The sequence below is a fragment of the Mercenaria mercenaria genome, chromosome 9, assembly GCF_021730395.1.
Source record: "Mercenaria mercenaria strain notata chromosome 9, MADL_Memer_1, whole genome shotgun sequence".
In the NCBI taxonomy this organism is placed as follows: Eukaryota; Metazoa; Mollusca; class Bivalvia; order Venerida; family Veneridae; genus Mercenaria; species Mercenaria mercenaria.
The window spans coordinates 5,908,268-5,928,426 of NC_069369.1; the positions used below are offsets into that span (position 1 = coordinate 5,908,268).

Here is a 20,159-nt window from a genome sequence, read left to right on the forward strand (position 1 = left end):
GCACGTGCGCTGAATCAGACGCCATTCACAGAAAACATGAGCAGAGCAAATGGCATAGTTCAAAGTTTTACAAAATTTTAAAAAGATCATTAAATTATAGCTAAAACTAATTTTTCTGACGGTAAAGATCAAAATTGAATCGACACATGTACATGATTTTTTCATATTTAAAATACTTTAGGCGTACAAAAATGTTTGTTTCCGGTATCCCGAGCTACCCAAAATTTTTGGCCCGACCCTAAATATTTTTATTGCCTTGGAGAATAATATTTTCAACACAAAAAGAATTTCCGAAAAGTCTCTCTTAATAAAAAAATCCAAAATAAAAATTCCTACCTACCTACCCTAATTACCGGAAACAAAGAATTTTTTAGGCCTGTACTGTATTTTTTATCGGAAGGCGAAATTCCAAATGCTTTCCTGGTTCTTCATTGTGCAAGGAGTGAAGCATCAATCAACTGGACTCTTATCCAAATGTCAGTAAATTTTAGATTGAGGAGCACAACCCCTGGAATGATTGCCGCTGGAAAGTACAGTACGGTACGGTAGCGAACGGGTAATTTACGCTCATTACCTCCCTTGGCGGAAGTTTACATTTTGTCACAAATAAATGAGAAATTTTGCCAAAAATGGGACTTTTCGGCAAAGATCAGCAGAAATCGCCAAAAGATATGGTATATTTAATTAATTTTGTTAAGTTTATCATTGTTGGGTATCAGAGAAAGTTGTCATAATAAAGATATGTTGGGAAACTGCTTAAAACAGTCCATGGGAATACGCTCTACCAGGTCGGAGGACATCACAAATCGATGTGTTCACTACAAATCTGTAGTTATCACTAGTAACTACTGACCTGTATATAAATCTGAATAAAAAATTAAAATACCCTTTTAAGTTTGTAAACAAAGAAATATCCTGTTGTTCAGAAAGGCCGAGGCTACATAAACGGCTGCCGTGCGAATAATGTATTACGGACACGGCAGACCTGTCATTAGACTAAAAAATGTTATTCACAAGGCAGCCGTGTCCCTTCAAGAATATTTACATGGTAGCAATTGTAAGGGACCATTGAAGAAACCTACCGAAAGGATTTTTCTGCTGAACAGTCAGGGGTGTAACTGTTTCAAGTTATCGCAGTTTATAACCCATTTGACTTGACTTATTGCTTAAACTTTCATAACTTGTTTCAGTTATCATAAAATAAAACAAAGCCCTCCTGTGCCAATTCCTCATTTTGAATGAGACTTATGCAATTATTTCCTGAATCCTTGACCTTTTATCTTTCCAGTAAATTTTTACGCAAGACTGATAAAGTTTTACGCAAAAGTTTTAAAGCTATAAAACTCTTAAAGGTGGTCAATCACATTTAAACAACATTTAATGACATTTTTTACTTTTTGTATATTCTGGTAGAGAATTATTTAAGGAACAAAAAGACCGATTACATAGAGTTAGATTCCTATTTGAAATGTATATTTTATTATTTTTATAAAATTTTGTAATTACTCCCCTTTAATATGAAAGTATATAAAAAGCTGGGTATTTCTTTTTATTTCGATACAATGTCTAGTTTTACATTTGCATTTGATAGACATATCAAATATTGAACAATCTGAACCAAAATGCAAGTTTTAAAGCTGTGTGTAGCTTCTGAATTCATTTAGTTCCAATCTATCTTGGTTGCGCAACCAAGATAGGCAAAGGGAGGTAATAATAATTTTTCAAACTTGCGTTTCTAATGAATTCCATCTAAATACATAATTTTTAATGCAAATATTTTACAAATATGTTTCAATATGTCTAATATTTATACATTTCCTTAGGCAAAGTATGTTTATCAAAGTTATACTTATGATAAAATAACTCTATCTTGGTTGTGCAACCAGGATAGGAAAATGAAATTTTAAAAATACCTCCAGTGAAAATCTAATTTGTATTCAGTGTTAAGTGAACATAAATGAGTGTAAATGATCAGATGCTAAAGTTTTTAACAAATCCGTTACATGGCCAAAATCTGATTATCCACCTTTAATATCCCATTTTGCTTATCAGGTCATGCCCAGCCTAAAAGAGAATTTGATTAACCACAGTTTGCTACTAATTTCACTTTAAAGGTCACTTTTTGAGAACAGCAAAAGCACTTTTTTTGAGTAACTTACCCAAGTTAACTATATTTTATAACTAATACAGGTTATAAAATGCTTGAAAAAGTAACTGAAATAGGTTACATAACTTAAAACAGTTACACCCCTGATTGCTGAAAGTAGGGATTTTGCAATTTATTTTTAGATACATTTTCGCTCTTTGTTGTATTTCAAGGCCCAGAATTTTCAGTTATGTAAATGTGTTATGACTTTTTCCAAAGCATGCAATATTTCATACCTGAACAATATGGTATATGTATGTGGTGAAAAATGAACAATTTCATAATATTATTTTTTCCCTAGCACATGGTAGCTGGACTACCTAGGAGTGTGGAATTCCTATGTCCTACTTGGGTTTTTATTTCATTTGTCTACAGACCTGCGTATATTTTCAGGTATAAATTACGCTAAAAGCAAGAATAATTTAGTAAGAAGTTTATGGAGGTGATGAAATAATCTTATATACGAAATCCATGTTTTCTCCACCAAGGGCCTCTTGATTGCTGCAGTTTTGGAAAAACCATACTCTTGCATCTAAATATAGAATTTTGTCCATGTTATGATTGGCTCTTGGTCTTGGTCCCCTGTGATTTTACACACGGTAACTCTACGAATAGAAACTGGAAACGTTAACAGTTCTTGCCAACTTTTGGACAAATTCGTTGTTAGAACTTTGGTCGCAAACAAAAACTGAAGTCAATAATCAGGTAAAAACAAAAATCAAGAGCAGAGAGAGATCGCGAGTACGATTCAAAACGAGTCAGATAATTTCAAAAGTCTTGATTTTTAGCTCACCTGAGCAATGCTCAGGTGAGTTTTTCTGATCGCTCGATGTCCGGCGTCCATCGTCTGGCGTCTGTCGTCTGTCGTCCGTCGTCTGTCAACATTTAGCTTGTGTATGCGATAGAGGCTGTATTTTTCAGTTAATCTTCATGAATATTGGTCAGAATGATAACCTTGATGAAATCTAGGCCGAGTTCGAAAATGGGTCATCTCGGGTCAAAAACTAGGTCACTAGGTCAAATCAAAGAAAAACCTTGTGTATGCGATAGAGGCTGTATTTTTCATTTAATCTTCATGAATATTGGTCAGAATGATAACTTTGATGAAATCGAGGCCGAGTTCGAAAATGGGTCATCTCGGGTCAAAAACTAGGTCACTAGGTCAAATCAAAGAAAAACCTTGTGTATGCGATAGAGGTGGTATTTTTCAATTAATCTTCATGAATATTGGTCAGAATGATAACCTTGATGAAATCTAAGCCGAGTTTGAAAATGGGTCATCTCGGGTCAAAAACTAGGTCACTAGGTCAAATAAAAGAAAAACCTTGTGTATGCGATAGAGGCTGTATTTTTCAATTTTTCTTCATGAATATTGGTCAGAATGATAACCTTGATGAAATCTAAGCCGAGTCCGAAAATGGGTCATCTCATGTCAAAAACTAGGTCACTAGGTCAAATCAAAGAAAAACCTTGTGTATGCGATAGAGGCTGTATTTTTCAATTGATCTTCACGAATTTTGGTCAGAATGATTGCCTTGATGAAATCTAGGCCGAGTTCGAAAATGGGTCATCTCGGGTCAAAAACTAGGTCACTAGGTCAAATCAAAGAAAAACCTTGTGTATGCGATAGAGGCGGTATTTTTCAATTGATCTTCATGAATTTTGGTCAGAATGATTACCTTGATGAAATCTAGGCCGAGTTCGAAAATGGGTCATCTGGGGTCAAAAACTAGGTCACTAGGTCATATCACGTAAAAACCTTGTGTATGCAATAGAGGCTGTATTTTTCAATTGATCTTCATGAATTTTGGTCAGAATGATTGCCTTGATGAAATTTAGACCATGTTCGAAAATGGGTCATCTGGGGTCAAAAACTAGGTCACTAGGTCAAATCAAAGAAAAACCTTGTGTATGCAATAGAGGCTGTATTTTTCAACTGATCTTCATGAAATTTAGCCAGAATGATTACCTTGATAAAATCTAGGCTGATTTCGAAAATGGGTCATCTGGGGTCTAAAACTAGGTCACTAGGTCAAATTGAAGAAAAACATTGTGTATGCAATAGAGGATGTATTTTTCAATTGATCTTCATGAAATTTGGTCAGAGTGATTGCCTTGATGAAAACTAGGTCGGTTTTGAATATGGGTTATCTGAGGTCAAAAAGTAGGTCACTAGGTCAAATTTAAAAAAAAATCTTGTGTATGCGATAGAGACTGTTTTTTTCAGTTGATATTTATGAAATTTGGTCAGGTTGATTTGCCTTAATGAAATCTAGGTCGAATTTGAATATGGGTCATCTGAGGTCAAAAACTAGGTCACTTGGTCAAATCAAAGAAAAAACTTCTGTATGTGATAGAGGCTGTATTTTTCAGTTGATCTTCATGAATTTTGGTCAGAATGATTGCCTTGATAAAATCTAGGTCGAGTTTGAACATGGGTCATCTAGGGTCAAAAACTAGGTCATATCTAAGAAAATGCTTGTTTTATCGCAAGAGACCAATTTTTTGGTCCAATCTTAATGAAAATTGGTCAGAATATTTGTTTCCATGAAATCACTAGGTCAAACATGTTTTACACTGTTATGGAGTGTTTCTTAGGTGAGCGACCTAGGGCCATCTTGGCCCTCTTGTTTTATTTCACCTGGCTTCGCATTGGCAATGTTTCAGCATCCCATTTTGGTTATACTGAATCTGTTGAAGGTTACCTAGCCTCGCGGATGTGACTTCAGCCTTGTATACAGGCAGAAGTGCTGATAGCTTTTTTTGTCATGGTTACAGTAATACACTGTATTATGTTTGCTTTTGTCTCTACCTGTAGATTATAAAAAACACTTGACGTAAATAAAAAAAATTAGTTGCAGTTTAATGAAGATTTTAATGTTGAAAATCTAGATGAATGAAATTTGACTGTGGGCAAGTGGATTTTTATGTCTTACTGGTATGGTGATATTAAAGGAACAGCAGACTAAGATGTAAGATTGCTGTGGCCCTAGTAGAAATTATTTGCATGGCTGCCGTGTCCCTAAGAAATTATTTGCACGAGTGCCTTGTAAATAGTCACTTGGGTTCAGAAAAGCTTGCAATAAATTAACTTCTGCTATCGGAACAGAGTTGTTAAAAACAGTTCTGAGGAAAGACGCACGGCTTGCTGCCACGGATAAAAAGAAACGTTTGAGATCCTCTAAACTTAAGCTAGTGGTCTGGAACTGATATAACAATAAAGAATGGAAAAAATATGGGGGAAATAGAGACATACTTGATCCTTGTTTCTTGGCAAGAAAGGAATGTAAGACCTAGTTCACGTGGTTATACAGGGTTAATGTGACCAAGTAAAGGCACCAGAATATTATGAATTCACACACAAAAAATCTTTACAGGTAAATGAATGGACACACAAATTGAGAAAGGAAGGCTATGTACTGGAACGTCAAATTAAGGGTAAGTATCTTTTCCTTATCTACAGTAAAATGTTATGTTAAATTTCTCTTTATTATGGCTATTTGAACAAGCTCATATCTCTCAGTACATAGACGGGAGGTCGATTCCTAAGTCTGAATGTTTGTCAACCCAGTTGCTCATAGTTTAGTCAGTTAGTTAAGAAGTCAGCTGGAGAACTTTATTACTAATCTGTATCTCATACAGATATAAAAATACAATGTACATTTAAAAACTCAGAAAAGCAAGAGATATTGTTCTATTGAAGATATCTGATGTGTCACAGGTTTAGACAAGAGGGTCATGATGACCCTGAACCGCTCACCTGAGTAATAGGAGTCACGTGTTTCAAATGGCAAACCTATGCTAAAATATTAGTAAGTAGGTCAGTAGGTCAAATTCATGGTCACTGAAAGTCAGTTTTAAAATCGGTATGCAAAACTGTACATGTCATCCAAATTTCAAGGCTGTATCTTAAAAAACAAGAAAGTAGGTCAAGGTCACAGTAAGGTGGACCCGTAATCACTTGGGTACATCAGGTAAATAGGATTAAGCAGTCTAGGAAATAATTATGATCTGATAATTTTTGAAGTATTTTTTCCTACATAACTCGTATAACAAGTGACCCCCAGGGCGGGGCCTCTTTTTACCCCAGGAGCATAATTTGAACAATTCTGTTAGAGGTCCACTAGGCAATGCTACATACCAAATATCAAAAGCCTAGGCCTTTTAGTTTCAGACAAGAAGATTTTTAACGTTTTCTCCTATATAAATCTATGTAAAATTTGGGACCCCCAGGGTGGGGCCTCTTTTCACCCCAGGGGCACGATTTGAACAATTTTCATAGACGACCATTAGGTAATGTCACTTGCCAAATATCAAGGCTCTATGCCTTGCAGTTTTGGACAAGAAGATTTTTAAAGTTTTTCCTGTATAAGTCTTTGTAAAACTTGGGACCCCCGGGGCGGGGCCTCTTTTCATCCCAGGGGCACAATTTGAACAATCTTCATAGAGGACCATAAGATGATGTCACTTGCCAAATATCAAGGCTCTATGCCTTGCAGTTTTGGACAAGAAGATTTTTAAAGTTTTTCCTTTCGGTCGCCATGGCAACCAGAGTTCTGCATGGAATGAAATTCTTTTAACAATTTTGAAAGGGGACCACCCAAGGATCATTCCTTTGAAGTTTGGTGTAATTCTGCCCAGTGGTTTTCAAGAAGAAGATTTTTCTAGAAAATGTTGACGGACGGACGACTGACACTGCATGACGGACAATGGACATTGACCGGTCACAATAGCTCACCATGAGCCTTTGGCTCAGGTGAGCGAAAAAAGGTGCAGCCATGTTGGGAATCAAATGTCACAGAGTGAGAAAAATGTGCAGCCAGACCCGGACTAGGTTCATAAAACTTGGTATGTGAAAAGAGGGCATTATGTAGATTATGCACATACATGATTTATGCCTGTAGGTCATAGCTAAGTCAAGGTCACTATTGAAGATCAAGTAAAAATTGTTTCTGCTCAGTAACTTTTATATGCATTGATGTATTATCTTAGTGCTACACACAAATGTTCCCCATGATCAGACAATATATCAATCAGAGGTCAAAATTACCATTGAAGGTTAAGAATTTCTGCTCCATAACTATTAATTGCATTGAAGGATTATCTTAGTACTGCACACAAATGTTCCCCATGATGAGACAATGCTTTTAGGTCAAGTTCATTATTGAAATTTAAGTAAAAATATTTTTTGTTTCTTTCCTCCTAAATGCCTTAAAGCATTTTTAGTCCTAACACTGTTGCCAACAACAACAAGGGAAGACCACTAATAACAATTTCCACAGATAGGTGTATTGCCGCTGCAATACTCAGTCACTTGATTATATATATTTTTATATTTGTCTTACTTCTTAATGTCCATTTAATGCTACAGAGAATAAAATACAATTCAGTTTTGATAAATTTACTTTCATTTGGTGTAACAATTTAGCAACAATGTCTGCCAGATTATACAACAATAACAGACTACTGCTACATATGATATGACAACATATTTAAATAAATAACCGTTAGAAAGTGCACTTAGCTCTACAAAATGATACGAATTTAAGCGACCAATGCTACATATATGATATCTGAAAAATCGTTAAAAGGTGTATATTGCTCTTTTAGTCAACGATTATTCTCTCATCTGTAATTACTTGAATTTTTTCTCTGTGTTAAGCCATACAGAGAGAAGAAGAGAAAACAAAGAGACAGTTGAAGGATTCAGCTAAGAAAGGAGAGAAGGCAGCCTGCAGTATACTAGCAAAGGAAATTATTGGAGCGAGAAAAACTGTCAACAGATTATATGCCTCAAAAGCCCATCTTAATTCTATATCGATGAATATGAAAAACCAGCTAGGTAAATTTTTACAAGGGAAAATTTCTTTAATTGTACAGTTCTTACAGATTCATTAAGTTCTTACCAGGGAAAATTTCTAAGTTCTTACTAGGGAAAATTTCTTACTAGGGGAAATTTCTAAGTTCTTACTAGGGGAAATTTCTATATTCATTAAGTTCTTATTTCTGCTTATCTAATTGATATTCTAGGGAAATTTTCTTTATTTCTAGGTGATGAGTGGTTACTTTTTACTAGAGCACCCATATTTTCATTTTATGTATACTTGGTATCAATATTTATCACTACTTTATGGTGTACAGTGCACATTCATTGACCCAAGCTGTAAAGTCTGTGTTAGTAAGAAGAAGTAAAAAAGGATAAAGGTGTTGGGTGCTCTCTTTTTTGAGCCATATTTTTGTTACAAATATTCAAGTATTATATTAACTTGGCAGAAACATGAACTCTAGTTTGAAAATTTTTTGTCCAATTTGCAAGATGTAGGTAATGAGAGGTCCAAGAATTCTTTGGTCTTGCACTTTCTTATAATAAATCTTGTCCATGTTTTATACCTTAAAATTTATAGGCCTGTTTTGAAACACTGGACATATTATTTTCACCCCTTTATGAGTAGGCATTGTTAGTACATTAGGATAAAATCAGTGTCTGTACAATAATTGGTTTTATTTGAACTCACTTGACCCAAGCTAAAACAGTCCTATAGAGAAGCTTTCCATGTATTTGTGAGTGACAGGTATTAAGTAATGGTATAAGGTACATGTATAAGTAATGGAAATATTTTTTTGGGACAGGACTTATAATCCACAACTGTAGTAATACAGAAGATGTTTCACTATTAAGCTGTTTACAAGTTTTGGTTCTAATGTTGATATGCCTGTATTTGCTTGAATGTTTGCAGCGACATTACGGATAGCAGGTGCTCTTGAGAAGAGTACAGATGTGATGAAGTCAATGCAGGCATTGATAAAGCTTCCTGAGATACAGAGGACTATGATGGAAATGTCCAAAGAAATGATGAAGGTATGTTAACTTTAGGTAATAGACCCTTATCCGTCATCATGCTGGACACGATTGATTCTGTCTTTGCGACCAGTGCAGACCAAGATCAGCCTGCAGTCTGATCATGGTCTGCACTGTTCGCTATTCAGCCAGTATCTTTTTGGTAAGCACCCCTTTTAACAGTTAATGGTACTGTCTAAATTGGAAGATGGACAAGTTCATTATAGAAATGTAGCAGGGTAAGGGTTAATGACAGTTGTCAAATTCTATTTGATTACATATTCTTCTTGTGCTATTTCAGTTTCAGGATAAGTTAAGAAAGCCATGTGCCGAGTTCCATTTACATCCAAAGAATTCTGAAAAGTATATAAGAATACATGATTGCACTGAAATTATTGATTGCAGTTATACATTGACTACCATTATTTGAGCTTGACTGGGAAGAAAGTTTAAAGTTAGTGTTTGTAATATCATGTAGAATATCGGAGTGTCATTAGTCACCTTGAGCACACCACTGCCTTTTATAGATTTTGTTTATCTTATACCTGAATGTACCGGTAATTGTGCACATGTCTAGTTATTATATGTACTTCTGATTATTTACATCTGTAGTGTACAGTATTGTTAATACTGTGAATTCATTTAATGTCGTTCATCATCATCATCAGTAATCGCCTCATTCTAGAAGAGTATACTTGTAATCTGAGTTCTTATGAATATTCGTGGTTTTTGCCATAATAGCTTTTTTTATGAGAATATGTGAGGATTTGAAATTAACAGGTTTCAAATTTTGAACATAAAAATGAATAAGAATGTTACTTGTATATTGGGATTTAACCCTTATCATGCTGGACACGATTGATTCTGCCTTTGTGACCAGTGTAGATCATGATAAGCCTGCACATCCATGCAGTCTGATCAAGATCTGCACTGTTTGCCATTCAGTCAGTATCTTTTTGGTAAGCACCCCTTTTAACAGTTAATGGTACTGTCCAAATTTAAAAATGGGCAAGTTCATTGTAGGAATTTAGAGTTAATTTTGTGGATTGACTCAACCACAAAATCCACAAAAATTAGTCCCCTGTTAAAATTACTGATTTCATGGTTTTTAGCTCAACTATTTGAAGTATAGTCCGAGCTGTTCTACTCACCCTGGTGTCGGCGTCACATCTTGGTTAAAGTTTTGCATACAAGTATGTATAGCTAACATTTAAAGGCATATAGCTTTGAAAGTTATTTTGTTTCTTTTTCCAGGTCAATTACCAACCTCACTGGGTCAAGTTCCAAAACACTTACTTGTATTCTGGCCAAATTATGCCCCCTTTTGGACTTAGAAAATCTTGGTTGAAGTTTGTCATGCAAGTTACTATCTCAAAAACTAATACAGATATTGGATTGAAACTTCACACATTTTTGTGGGTTTGAAACTCTATACGTATTTAACATTTAGGGTAATATTCCTGCTTCTGGGACAACAATTCATATAGTCGAGCATTAGCTGTCTTACAAACAGCTCTTGTTATAGCAAGGTGTATATTAAGATAAAATAGAGAGAACAGTGACATGTTGGGATGTGTTATTGCAGGCTGGAATTGAGATGTGTTATTGCATGTTATTGCAGGCTGGAATTGAGATGTGTTGTTGCAGGCTGGAATTGAGATGTATTATTGCAGGCTGGAATTGAGATGTGTTGTTGCAGGCTGGAATTGAGATGTGTTATTGCAGGCTGGAATTGAGATGTGTTATTGCAGGCTGGAATTGAGGTGTGTTATTGCAGGCTGGAATTGAGGTGTGTTATTGCAGGCTGGAATTGAGGTGTGTTATTGCAGGCTGGAATTGAGATGTGTTATTGCAGGCTGGAATTGAGATGTGTTATTACAGGCTGGAATTGAGATGTGTTATTGCAGGCTGGAATTGAGATGTGTTATTGCAGGCTGGAATTGAGATGTGGTATTGCAGGCTGGAATTGAGATGTGTTATTGCAGGCTGGAATTGAGATGTGTTATTGCAGGCTGGAATTGAGATGTGTTGTTGCAGGCTGGAATTGAGATGTGGTATTGCAGGCTGGAATTGAGATGTGTTGTTGCAGGCTGGAATTGAGATGTGTTATTGCAGGCTGGAATTGAGATGTGTTATTGCAGGCTGGAATTGAGATGTGTTATTGCAGGCTGGAATTGAGGTGTGTTATTGCAGGCTGGAATTGAGGTGTGTTATTGCAGGCTGGAATTGAGATGTGGTATTGCAGGCTGGAATTGAGATGTGTTATTGCAGGCTGGAATTGAGATGTGTTATTGCAGGCTGGAATTGAGATGTGGTATTGCATGCTGGAATTGAGATGTGTTATTGCAGGCTGGAATTGAGATGTGTTATTGCAGGCTGGAATTGAGATGTGTTATTGCAGGCTGGAATTGAGATGTGTTATTATTGCAGGCTGGAATTGAGATCTATGTGTTATTATTGCAGGCTGGAATTGAGATCTATGTGTTATTACTGCAGGCTGGAATTGAGATCTATGTGTTATTATTGCAGGCTGGAATTGCGATTTGTTATTATTGCAGACTGGAATTGAGATGTGTTATTATTGCAGGCTGCAATTGAGATGTGTTATTATTGCAGACTGGAATTGAGATGTGTTATTGTTGCAGACTGGAATTGAGATGTGTTATTATTGCAGGCTGGAATTGAGATGTGTTATTATTGCATGCTGGAATTAAGATGTGTTATTATTGCAGACTGGAACTTAAATGTGTTATTATTGCAGGCTGGAATCATTGAGGAGATGATGGAGGACACAATGGAGGGCCTTGATGACTCCGAGGAAATGGAAGAGGCTGCACAAGAGGAAGTTGATAAAGTCTTGTATGAATTAACTGCTGGTTAGTACTCTTCTGGGTTTTGGGCTATTTTTCCAAATGTTTAAATAATGTGCTGGCAGAATGTTAATTGAACCATGTTCCTAGACAGTGTTGTATGAAGTGCTAACTTTTTTATAACATACAGAAAATAATGACCTAAAATAGAAAAGTGCTTTGAATGATATTGGTAAAGTCATTTACCATGTAAGGCATTACACTGGTACTACTCTGCAAGGGATTGCATCAGTATAAAAAGAATACATGAGAGATTGTGTTTACAGCAGCAGTACCATTAGTCATTGACCTTTTCATATCATTTTCGGAGGTACTATAGTCATGCTAGTCCACGATTGGTCTTAACATTTTTTCTTTCCAACTAGATTAAATGATACTTTCCATTTGTTTTGTAAATATGCCCCAAAATAAACTATGAGTTTTTTTCAGCGAAGTTTTGACCTTGTCTTTTTAAGTTCATTTGAGTGTGGCGTATATATCAATGGCATTTGAATCTGTCTCAAATCGTACTGCTAAAGATACATGAGTTTTTGGGATTGAATTCTTTTATGTAAGGAAGTTATTCAGCTGTCCTGCATTGATGGTTCATCCAAGATACAGTTTGAATGTGTATAATATGCAACATAGCCAATAAACATCTAAAATTTGTCTTAAGACTTAGTTAGAATAAACAAATATGTTATTTGTAATTCTAGGAGAATTAGGTAAAGCACCAACTGCAGTCACAGACACGTTACCAGCCACTAGTGAACCAGAGGGCGCCACTGCTGCAGTAAGTGATGATGAGGCGGAAGATCTCATGGCAAAACTGACGGCATTGCGGAGCTAGTTGTTACAGCTGTGATATATGTTACATAGACTGTTGTACCCATGCTGACAGTGAAATGATATAGTAGAGAGTAGAACAGAGAATAGTGTAGTGCTTGGGGAATTTAGTAAAGTGGGAAGTAAAATTTGTGTTTTGAAAAAATTTAAATACCAGAGTTGTTCAGAATTTCAGCATATCAGTCTACAAATGTTTCCTTATTGATGGATAACATTACAGTTTTTGAAAGGTCTTTATAGTTAAAATGTAGGATAGAAGCGTCATGCTTCTATGATTTGACAGTCACCAATACTATATTTACCTATACATATATATGCATGAAACTTGTTAGTGAGTTTTTTTACCATAAATTTATTTATATATATATATTATTTACTACCAGCTTTACTACATGTCCCTTGCATTATAAAAAAGACTAGTTTTAGGATAAATTCTGCAGGTCAGTTAATCGAAGAAGTATAAAATCTGTAGAAAATGAACAAAAACTGGAACCACATCATGGTAAAAAGGACCAACTGGCATTCATTTTCATTTTCAGAATTATTAATAAAAATGTCAAAATAAATGATGTCAAATACTAATTCATGCCCATGACACAAATACTACAATGTTTATAAAACTAAAGAACATATATTTCATCAAATAGATATCTTTTAGATACATTTTACCATGGCGTGGTTCACTATGAAGATGCGTATAGCAAAAGTTGTGTACCATGTCATGATATTATAATGATGTTTCATACTTTGTTTATAATGATAATATTGTTTGTCTGGGTGACATTGTAACTTATAAACATGTTTGATTATGTAAGTGTCTGTGTAGATTCATCATTTGTTTGAATAAGCTGGTAAGAGAGTGTCTGAATACCATTTCCAGATTTCTACATTTCAGGTTCATGTGTATATTCTGAAAGTCACTAAGGCTTGGGTAGTTTTTAGCTCATCTGATTTTTTGAAAAAAAATGATGAGTTATTGTCATCACTTGAGCGGTTGTCGGCGTCGGCGTTGCCTGGTTAAGTTTTATGTTTAGGTCAGCTTTTCTCCTAAACTATCAAAGCTATTGCTTTGAAACTTGGAATACTTGTTCACCATCATAAGCTGACCCTGTATAGCAAGAAACATAACTCCATCTTGCTTTTTGCAAGATTTATAGCCCCTTTTGTACTTAGAAAATATCATATTTCTTGGTTAAGTTTTATGTTTAGGTCAACTTTTCTCCTAAACTATCAAAGCTTTTGCTTTGAAACTTGGAATATTTGTTCACCATCATAAGCAGACCCTGTACATCAAGAAACATAACTCCATCTTGCTTTTTGCAAGAATTATTGTCCCTTTTGGACTTAGAAAATTTGTTTTCTTGGTTAAATTTTATGTTTAGGTCAGCTTTTATCCTAAACTATCAAAGCTATTCCTTTAAAACTTGCAACACTTGTTCACCATCATAAGCTGACCCTGTACAGCAAGAAACATAACTCCATCCTGCTTTTTGCAAGATTTATGGCCCCTTTTGGACTTAGAAAATATCAGATTTCTTGGTTAAGTTTTATGTTTAGGTCAACTTTTTCTCTTAAACTGTCAAAGCTATTGCTTTAAAACTTGCAACTCTTGTTCACCATCATAAGCTGACCCTGTACAGCAAGCAACATAACTCCATCCTGCTTTTTGCAATAATTATTGCCCCTTTTGGACTTAGAAAAATCATTTTCTTGGTTGAATATTATGTTTAAGTCAACTTTTCTCATAAACTATCAAAGCTATTGCTTTAAAACTTGCAACAGTTTTTCACCATCATAAGTGGACACTGTACATCAAGAAACATAACTCTATCCTGCTTTTTGCAAGAGTGATGGCCCTTTTTAGACTTAGAAAATCATGGGTAGGACAATATTTCTATTATACAAAAAAAATCAGATGAGCGTCAGCACCCGCAAGGCGGTGCTCTTGTTTGTTTTTGTTTTCATATCTAAAAACTTCATCAGGGAAGTATGAAAAATCATCTGATTAATTTAGTTACTAGAAATTTTCCAAAATTACATGAATGTACTGAATGCCGTAGAATTTTCAGACAAAAATTGACTGAATTGTGAACACATCTTTTTCATGTTAATTTTTGTTACAAATGCAGTAAACATTTGTTGGCTTGATCTCAATGGGACATTAGAAATTCATTCAAGCAATCAGTAGTTTAACTTTTCCCCCCTTGTTTTTGGACTTGGTGTTGTTATATTCTGGTCATTTGGTGACCATTTCGTGTTTCATATGTGCAACACAAAGGAAATGGGAACAAGTTCTTTTAACATTTTAATGAACGCCGTCTCCTATGTTTCTGTAGATTTGAACATAAAGTAAAATTGGTTGATCAAATATCATAAACTAGGTGGCTTGGGCAAATTGTAGAAAATTAACATTCTTGCGGTTACATTTTCTACCTGATCTTCATAAAGTTTGGTAAGAATATCTGTTTCAGTGAAATCTAGATAAGGTTTGAAACTGGGCTGTGGCAAAAAGTTAGGTCACTTGGTCAGTTCATTAAAAATTCACATTTTCATACTAGAGACCTTATTCATGTTTTTTTTTTCAGTATGTCTATCTTTATAAAATCTACGTGAAGTTCAAAACTCACTCAGGTAGAATCAAAAACTAAGGCATTATGTTAGATAATTGAAAAACTGGTTTACTGATCACCTGATTTGGATAAAGCATGACCAGAATGTCTGTTGTAATGTAATGTAGATCAGATTGTCAGATTCTAAGGTACCTAGGGTAAAAACAAGGTCAGGTGAGCAATATCAGGCTATCACAGCTATTTTGTTTAAAATAATTTTAATCTGGATGTGAATCACCATTGATATAGCTGGACTGACAAAGTTTTGTTGCCCATAATAATACTGACATATTTTTATGTATACAAGAATAGTCAGTTCTGTTTTATTGTATCGAGAGTGTATGGAGGTTCAGGTTACAATAGTCAGGATTTGGACAACAATATACTCAGTTAAAGTAGGTTAGGTATGTTTTATGTTATACTTTTAACAGTTGTCCAGGTTTTTAATTTACCACTGTCATTTTTCTTTCTCTTGGAAAAAATAAAATGTGTACACAAAAAGTACCTCCTGATTGATCTAGCAAATCTGTAACAGATGTTTCATGTTGCAAGATCCAAATAAAAGTTATACCAGTACATCATTCTGCAAGTCTCTATGAATAAACTGTTTTATTCAGTTATTACCCGTGGTAATGGTAGGTCAGGTATACATACTTGAGAATATGCATTTAATAAGTACCCATTTGTTAACTTACTCCTCCTGACATAATGTATATACTTTCAGTTTTAACTTATAGAATACCGTCATATTTGTAGACTTTCTATAGTCAGTGTACATACTGATTTATGTAGAGGTGTATAATGTCCTTGCTCCTTTTTTATTGCTGTACATGTCATCCATTATTTTTAAGTTATGAAAGCAGTTATGAATACATAAAATTGTAAACAATATTATGTCGTAAGTTTACTTGTAATTGTACTTCACATTAGGGACACATTTAGCTCAGCTGTAGATATGTACAAACTGCATTTTTCTGTTCAGTTATTTTCTGTATTTTAAGGATATGAAAAAGGGTACAGTTTCTGTAAAAAAATACACTATTGGTTACTTTTACAGAAAATTTCTTATAAAGTTTATGAAGGAACCTCGAGTATGTTGTTTTAGCTTAAAAATCACAACCATGTCAATATACAAGAGACCTGTTGATAACTGGTAATTTTTATGAACTTGTGTTAGATAAGAGCCAAGTTCAGCATGATAAGAGCACATGTATTGTCAGGAGTTTAACTTTGAACTAAAAAATTGTTTATATTATAGTTTCTGTACACTGCTTTTCTTGTTATGGCTTGCTTTTTATTTTTTGTTTTTAGCTCACCTGAGCACAAAGTGCTCATGGTGAGCTATTGTGATCACGCTGTGTCTGTCATCTGTTGTGCATCCGTCAATCAAGTTCGTCCGTCCATCATCAATCATTGTGTTTAAACGACATGTCCTCCAAAACCACTGCATGGATTTTAATAGAACTTGGTGAGGATGGTCCTCTACCAAATTTGTTCAAACGGTTCTGCTTGGTTGCACCTAAGGACTGCCAGAGCTAAAAATAGAATAATCTTCAAATCTTCCTCCTAACTGATGGTCTGATTTTGAAATTTACACAAATCGTCCATATGTCACTCTCTACCAAGATTGTTCAAATTATACCGATTCGTCAAAAAACATGGACGCCTGGGAGCGTGGTCACTTTTCTCTATATCTATATAGTGGAAATTTAAAAAATCTTCTTTAGTAAAATAGCTAGCCCAATTTTAAAATAATTTTACACAAATGGTCCTTGTGCGACACTACCAAGATTGTTCAGGTTATTCGGGGGGGGGGGGGGGGGTCACTTTTCCCTATATCTATATAGTGGAAATTTAAAAAATCTTCTTGAGTGAAATAGCTAGGCTGCCGGTGGGGGCGTGGTCACTTTTCCCTATATCTATATAGTAGAAACTTAGAAAATCTTCTTGTGTAAATCTGTTAGCCCGATTTTAAAATAATTTCACACAAATTGTCCTTGTCTGACCTTCTACAAATATTGTTCAAATTTTTCTGATTCAGAGGGCATGGTCACTTTTCATCAACAATTTCTTTGAATAACATCTCCTCCAAAACCAGCCCCATGTGGTTCTGGGACGATCTGTGTATGAAAAGAATTGTAACCACTGCCTTACCACTGCATGATTGTAAAAAGCGACTAATAGGGTCTAAACACTTGGTTTTGCTGTAACTCTGTGATTCCAGCAGGTATGCAAATTTTGATTCCATACCTCATGTTTTTATTTCGATGTAAATGAGATGTGAAACCAAAATTTGTAGTCCTGTTTGGCGCCATATAACCTATACTGTGCGCCATAAAACCCAAATAAGTAAATAAATCCTCCAAAACCACTGAATAGATTTTGATGAAACTTTTCACAAATAATCTCAGGGTAGCCCTCTTTCAAAGTTGTTCAAATGGTTCCAGTTCATTGAACATGGGTCTGTTTGGTAAAAAAAAAATAGGTTGTCACCTTTCAGATGTTTAAAATATTTTTCTCTAGAGCTTTGATATTTGGCATGTGACATAAGGGTTTTACTGTCTACCATATTTATCCAAATTATTGCCCTAAGGTCAAAAATGGCCACGCCCCAGTGCGTGACATGTACTTATAGGCTTATATTTACATTTGCCCTATTCTTTTCCATTGAAAATTATGATGTTCATTTCGTACGAACAGCAAAAGGAAAGGCGCGAAAGTTACGTCATCTCTGTTTAGTGATAACCAAGCGCTGTTTTGACGACGTCCACGTATAGTCAGGGAGAACGTTCCTTAGATGACATCGCAGTTGTTCTGTCAAGTGAACAGAATAGCCGGGAAGCTGATTTTAATGTTAAATGCCATAAAATATGTACAATTTATAATAATATCTTGTTTACAAATGGAAAGGAAATATGAGGTAAATATAAGAAATGAAACTTTTTTTCGGTGTTCGACAGAATAGGATCGGCAAATTAAACATGAATCCCTAGTGCGATTCATAGATTTGCCGATCCTATTCTGTTGTTCATTTCGCATGAACACCGAAAAAAATCTTAATTTTAAATCTTAATTTCTTAATTACATGTGTATAAGAAACTTTGAAAATCTTCTCTGACTCAACAATAGCTACAGCTTTGATATTTGACATGTGATATCAGAGTTGTACTGTCTACCATAATTGTTAAAGTTATTGCCCTAGGTTCAAAAATGTGTGTTACATTTATATAAAATAGGCTAACATAGAAGAAACCTAACTCTGTTCTTGTACTATTACGTTATACAAACACACTTGAAGCCTTGTACACAGGTGAGCGCTTTAGGGTCAATGACATTCTTGTTTTCCTATATTTACTAGGCTTAAAATATTATATTTGTGTATAATTGTTGATTTTTTACAAAAGAGAAAATAAAATTTGGTGCAAATTTGTTTATGTTTTCTCTCCGATAGACTCTAACAGCTGCTAAGAATATTGAAGCCTAGAGCAAATCTCTGTCTCAACAGCTGTAGGACATTCATGTCTAGAGTGAATGCATTTCTGATTCAGATTGAGACTAGAAGATGCTTTTGTAGAAAAGTGCATGTCTCCCCCAATGCATAGTCATATAGGAAAGAAGTCAATAGGGGACAGGAGTGAAAGTCAAAGAGACACTGATGGTTGACTGCAATAGGGATCACCTACATGGCATGTCCAATCATCCCACTTAGTTTCAACATTCTGGGCCAAGTGGTTCTCAAGTTATGAATTGGAAAGTTTCCATGTTCTGGCCCCTGTGACCTTGACCTTTGATCGAGTGACCCCAAATTCAGTAGGGGTCATCTACTCTGCATGTCCAATCATCCTATTAAGTTTCAACATTCTGGGTCAAGTGGTTCTCAAGTTATTGATCGGAAATTGTTTTCCATGTTCAGGCCCATGACCTTGACCTTAGCTCAAGTGACCCCAAAAACAATAAAGGTCATCTTCTCTTCAAGTTCTGTTACGCTATGAACTTTGAAGCGTCTAGGCCAAATGGTTCTTGAGTTACTGATCGGAAACAGTTTTTAGCTCGACTATTCGAAGAATAGTCTAGCTATTCTACTCACCCTGGCGTCGGCGTCACACCTTGGTTAAGTTTTTGCATGCAAGTACATACAGCTATCATTTAAAGGCATAGCTTTGTAACTTATTTATTCTTTTTCTAGGTCAATTACCAACCTCACTGGGTCAAGTTCCTTAACTCTGACATGTATTTTGAACAAATTATGCCCCCTTTTTGACTTAGAAAATTCTGGTTAAAGTTTTACATGCAAGTTACTATCTCCAAAACTAATGCAGATATTGAATTGAAACTTCACATGTGTCTTCGGGGTTATAAAACTCGTTGATAGCAGCAAGTCCCATAACTCTGACCTTCATTTTGGCCAAATTATGCCCCCTTTTGGACTTGGAAAATTCTGGTTAAAGTTTTGCATGCAAGTACATACAGCTATTACTAAAAGGCATATAGATTAGAAACTTATTTCTTCTTTTTCTAGGTCAATAACCAACCTCACTGGGTCAAGTCCCATAACTCTGACATGTATTTTGAGCAAATTATGCCCCCTTTTAGACTTAGAAAATTCTGGTTAAGGTTTTCCATGCAAGTTACTATCTCCAAAACTAATGCAGATTTTGAATTGAAACTTCACGTGTCTTTGGGGTTATAAAACTAGTTGAAAGCAGCAAGTCCCATAACTCTGACCATCATTTTGGCCAAATTTTGCCCCCTTTTCGACTTGTAAAATTCTGGTTAGTACATACAGCTATTACTAAAAGGCATATAGATTTGAAACTTATTTTTTCTTTTTCTAGGTCAATAACCAACCTCACTGGGTCAAGTCCCATAAC

At 35.2% G+C, this 20,159-nt stretch overlaps 1 protein-coding gene across 1 annotated transcript; it reads left to right on the forward strand.

Moving 5' to 3' along the window:
• The first annotated feature begins 557 nt into the window (after positions 1-557).
• Positions 558-18,714, forward strand: LOC123546401 (charged multivesicular body protein 3-like). The gene is made up of 6 exons (XM_045332640.2): positions 558-674; positions 5,524-5,584; positions 7,809-7,988; positions 8,884-9,005; positions 11,746-11,860; positions 12,550-18,714. The coding sequence occupies exons 1-6, from the start codon at positions 630-632 to the stop codon at positions 12,681-12,683; spliced, it is 657 nt and encodes a 218-aa protein (XP_045188575.1). The 5' UTR covers positions 558-629; the 3' UTR covers positions 12,684-18,714.
• The last annotated feature ends 1,445 nt before the right edge of the window (positions 18,715-20,159 follow it).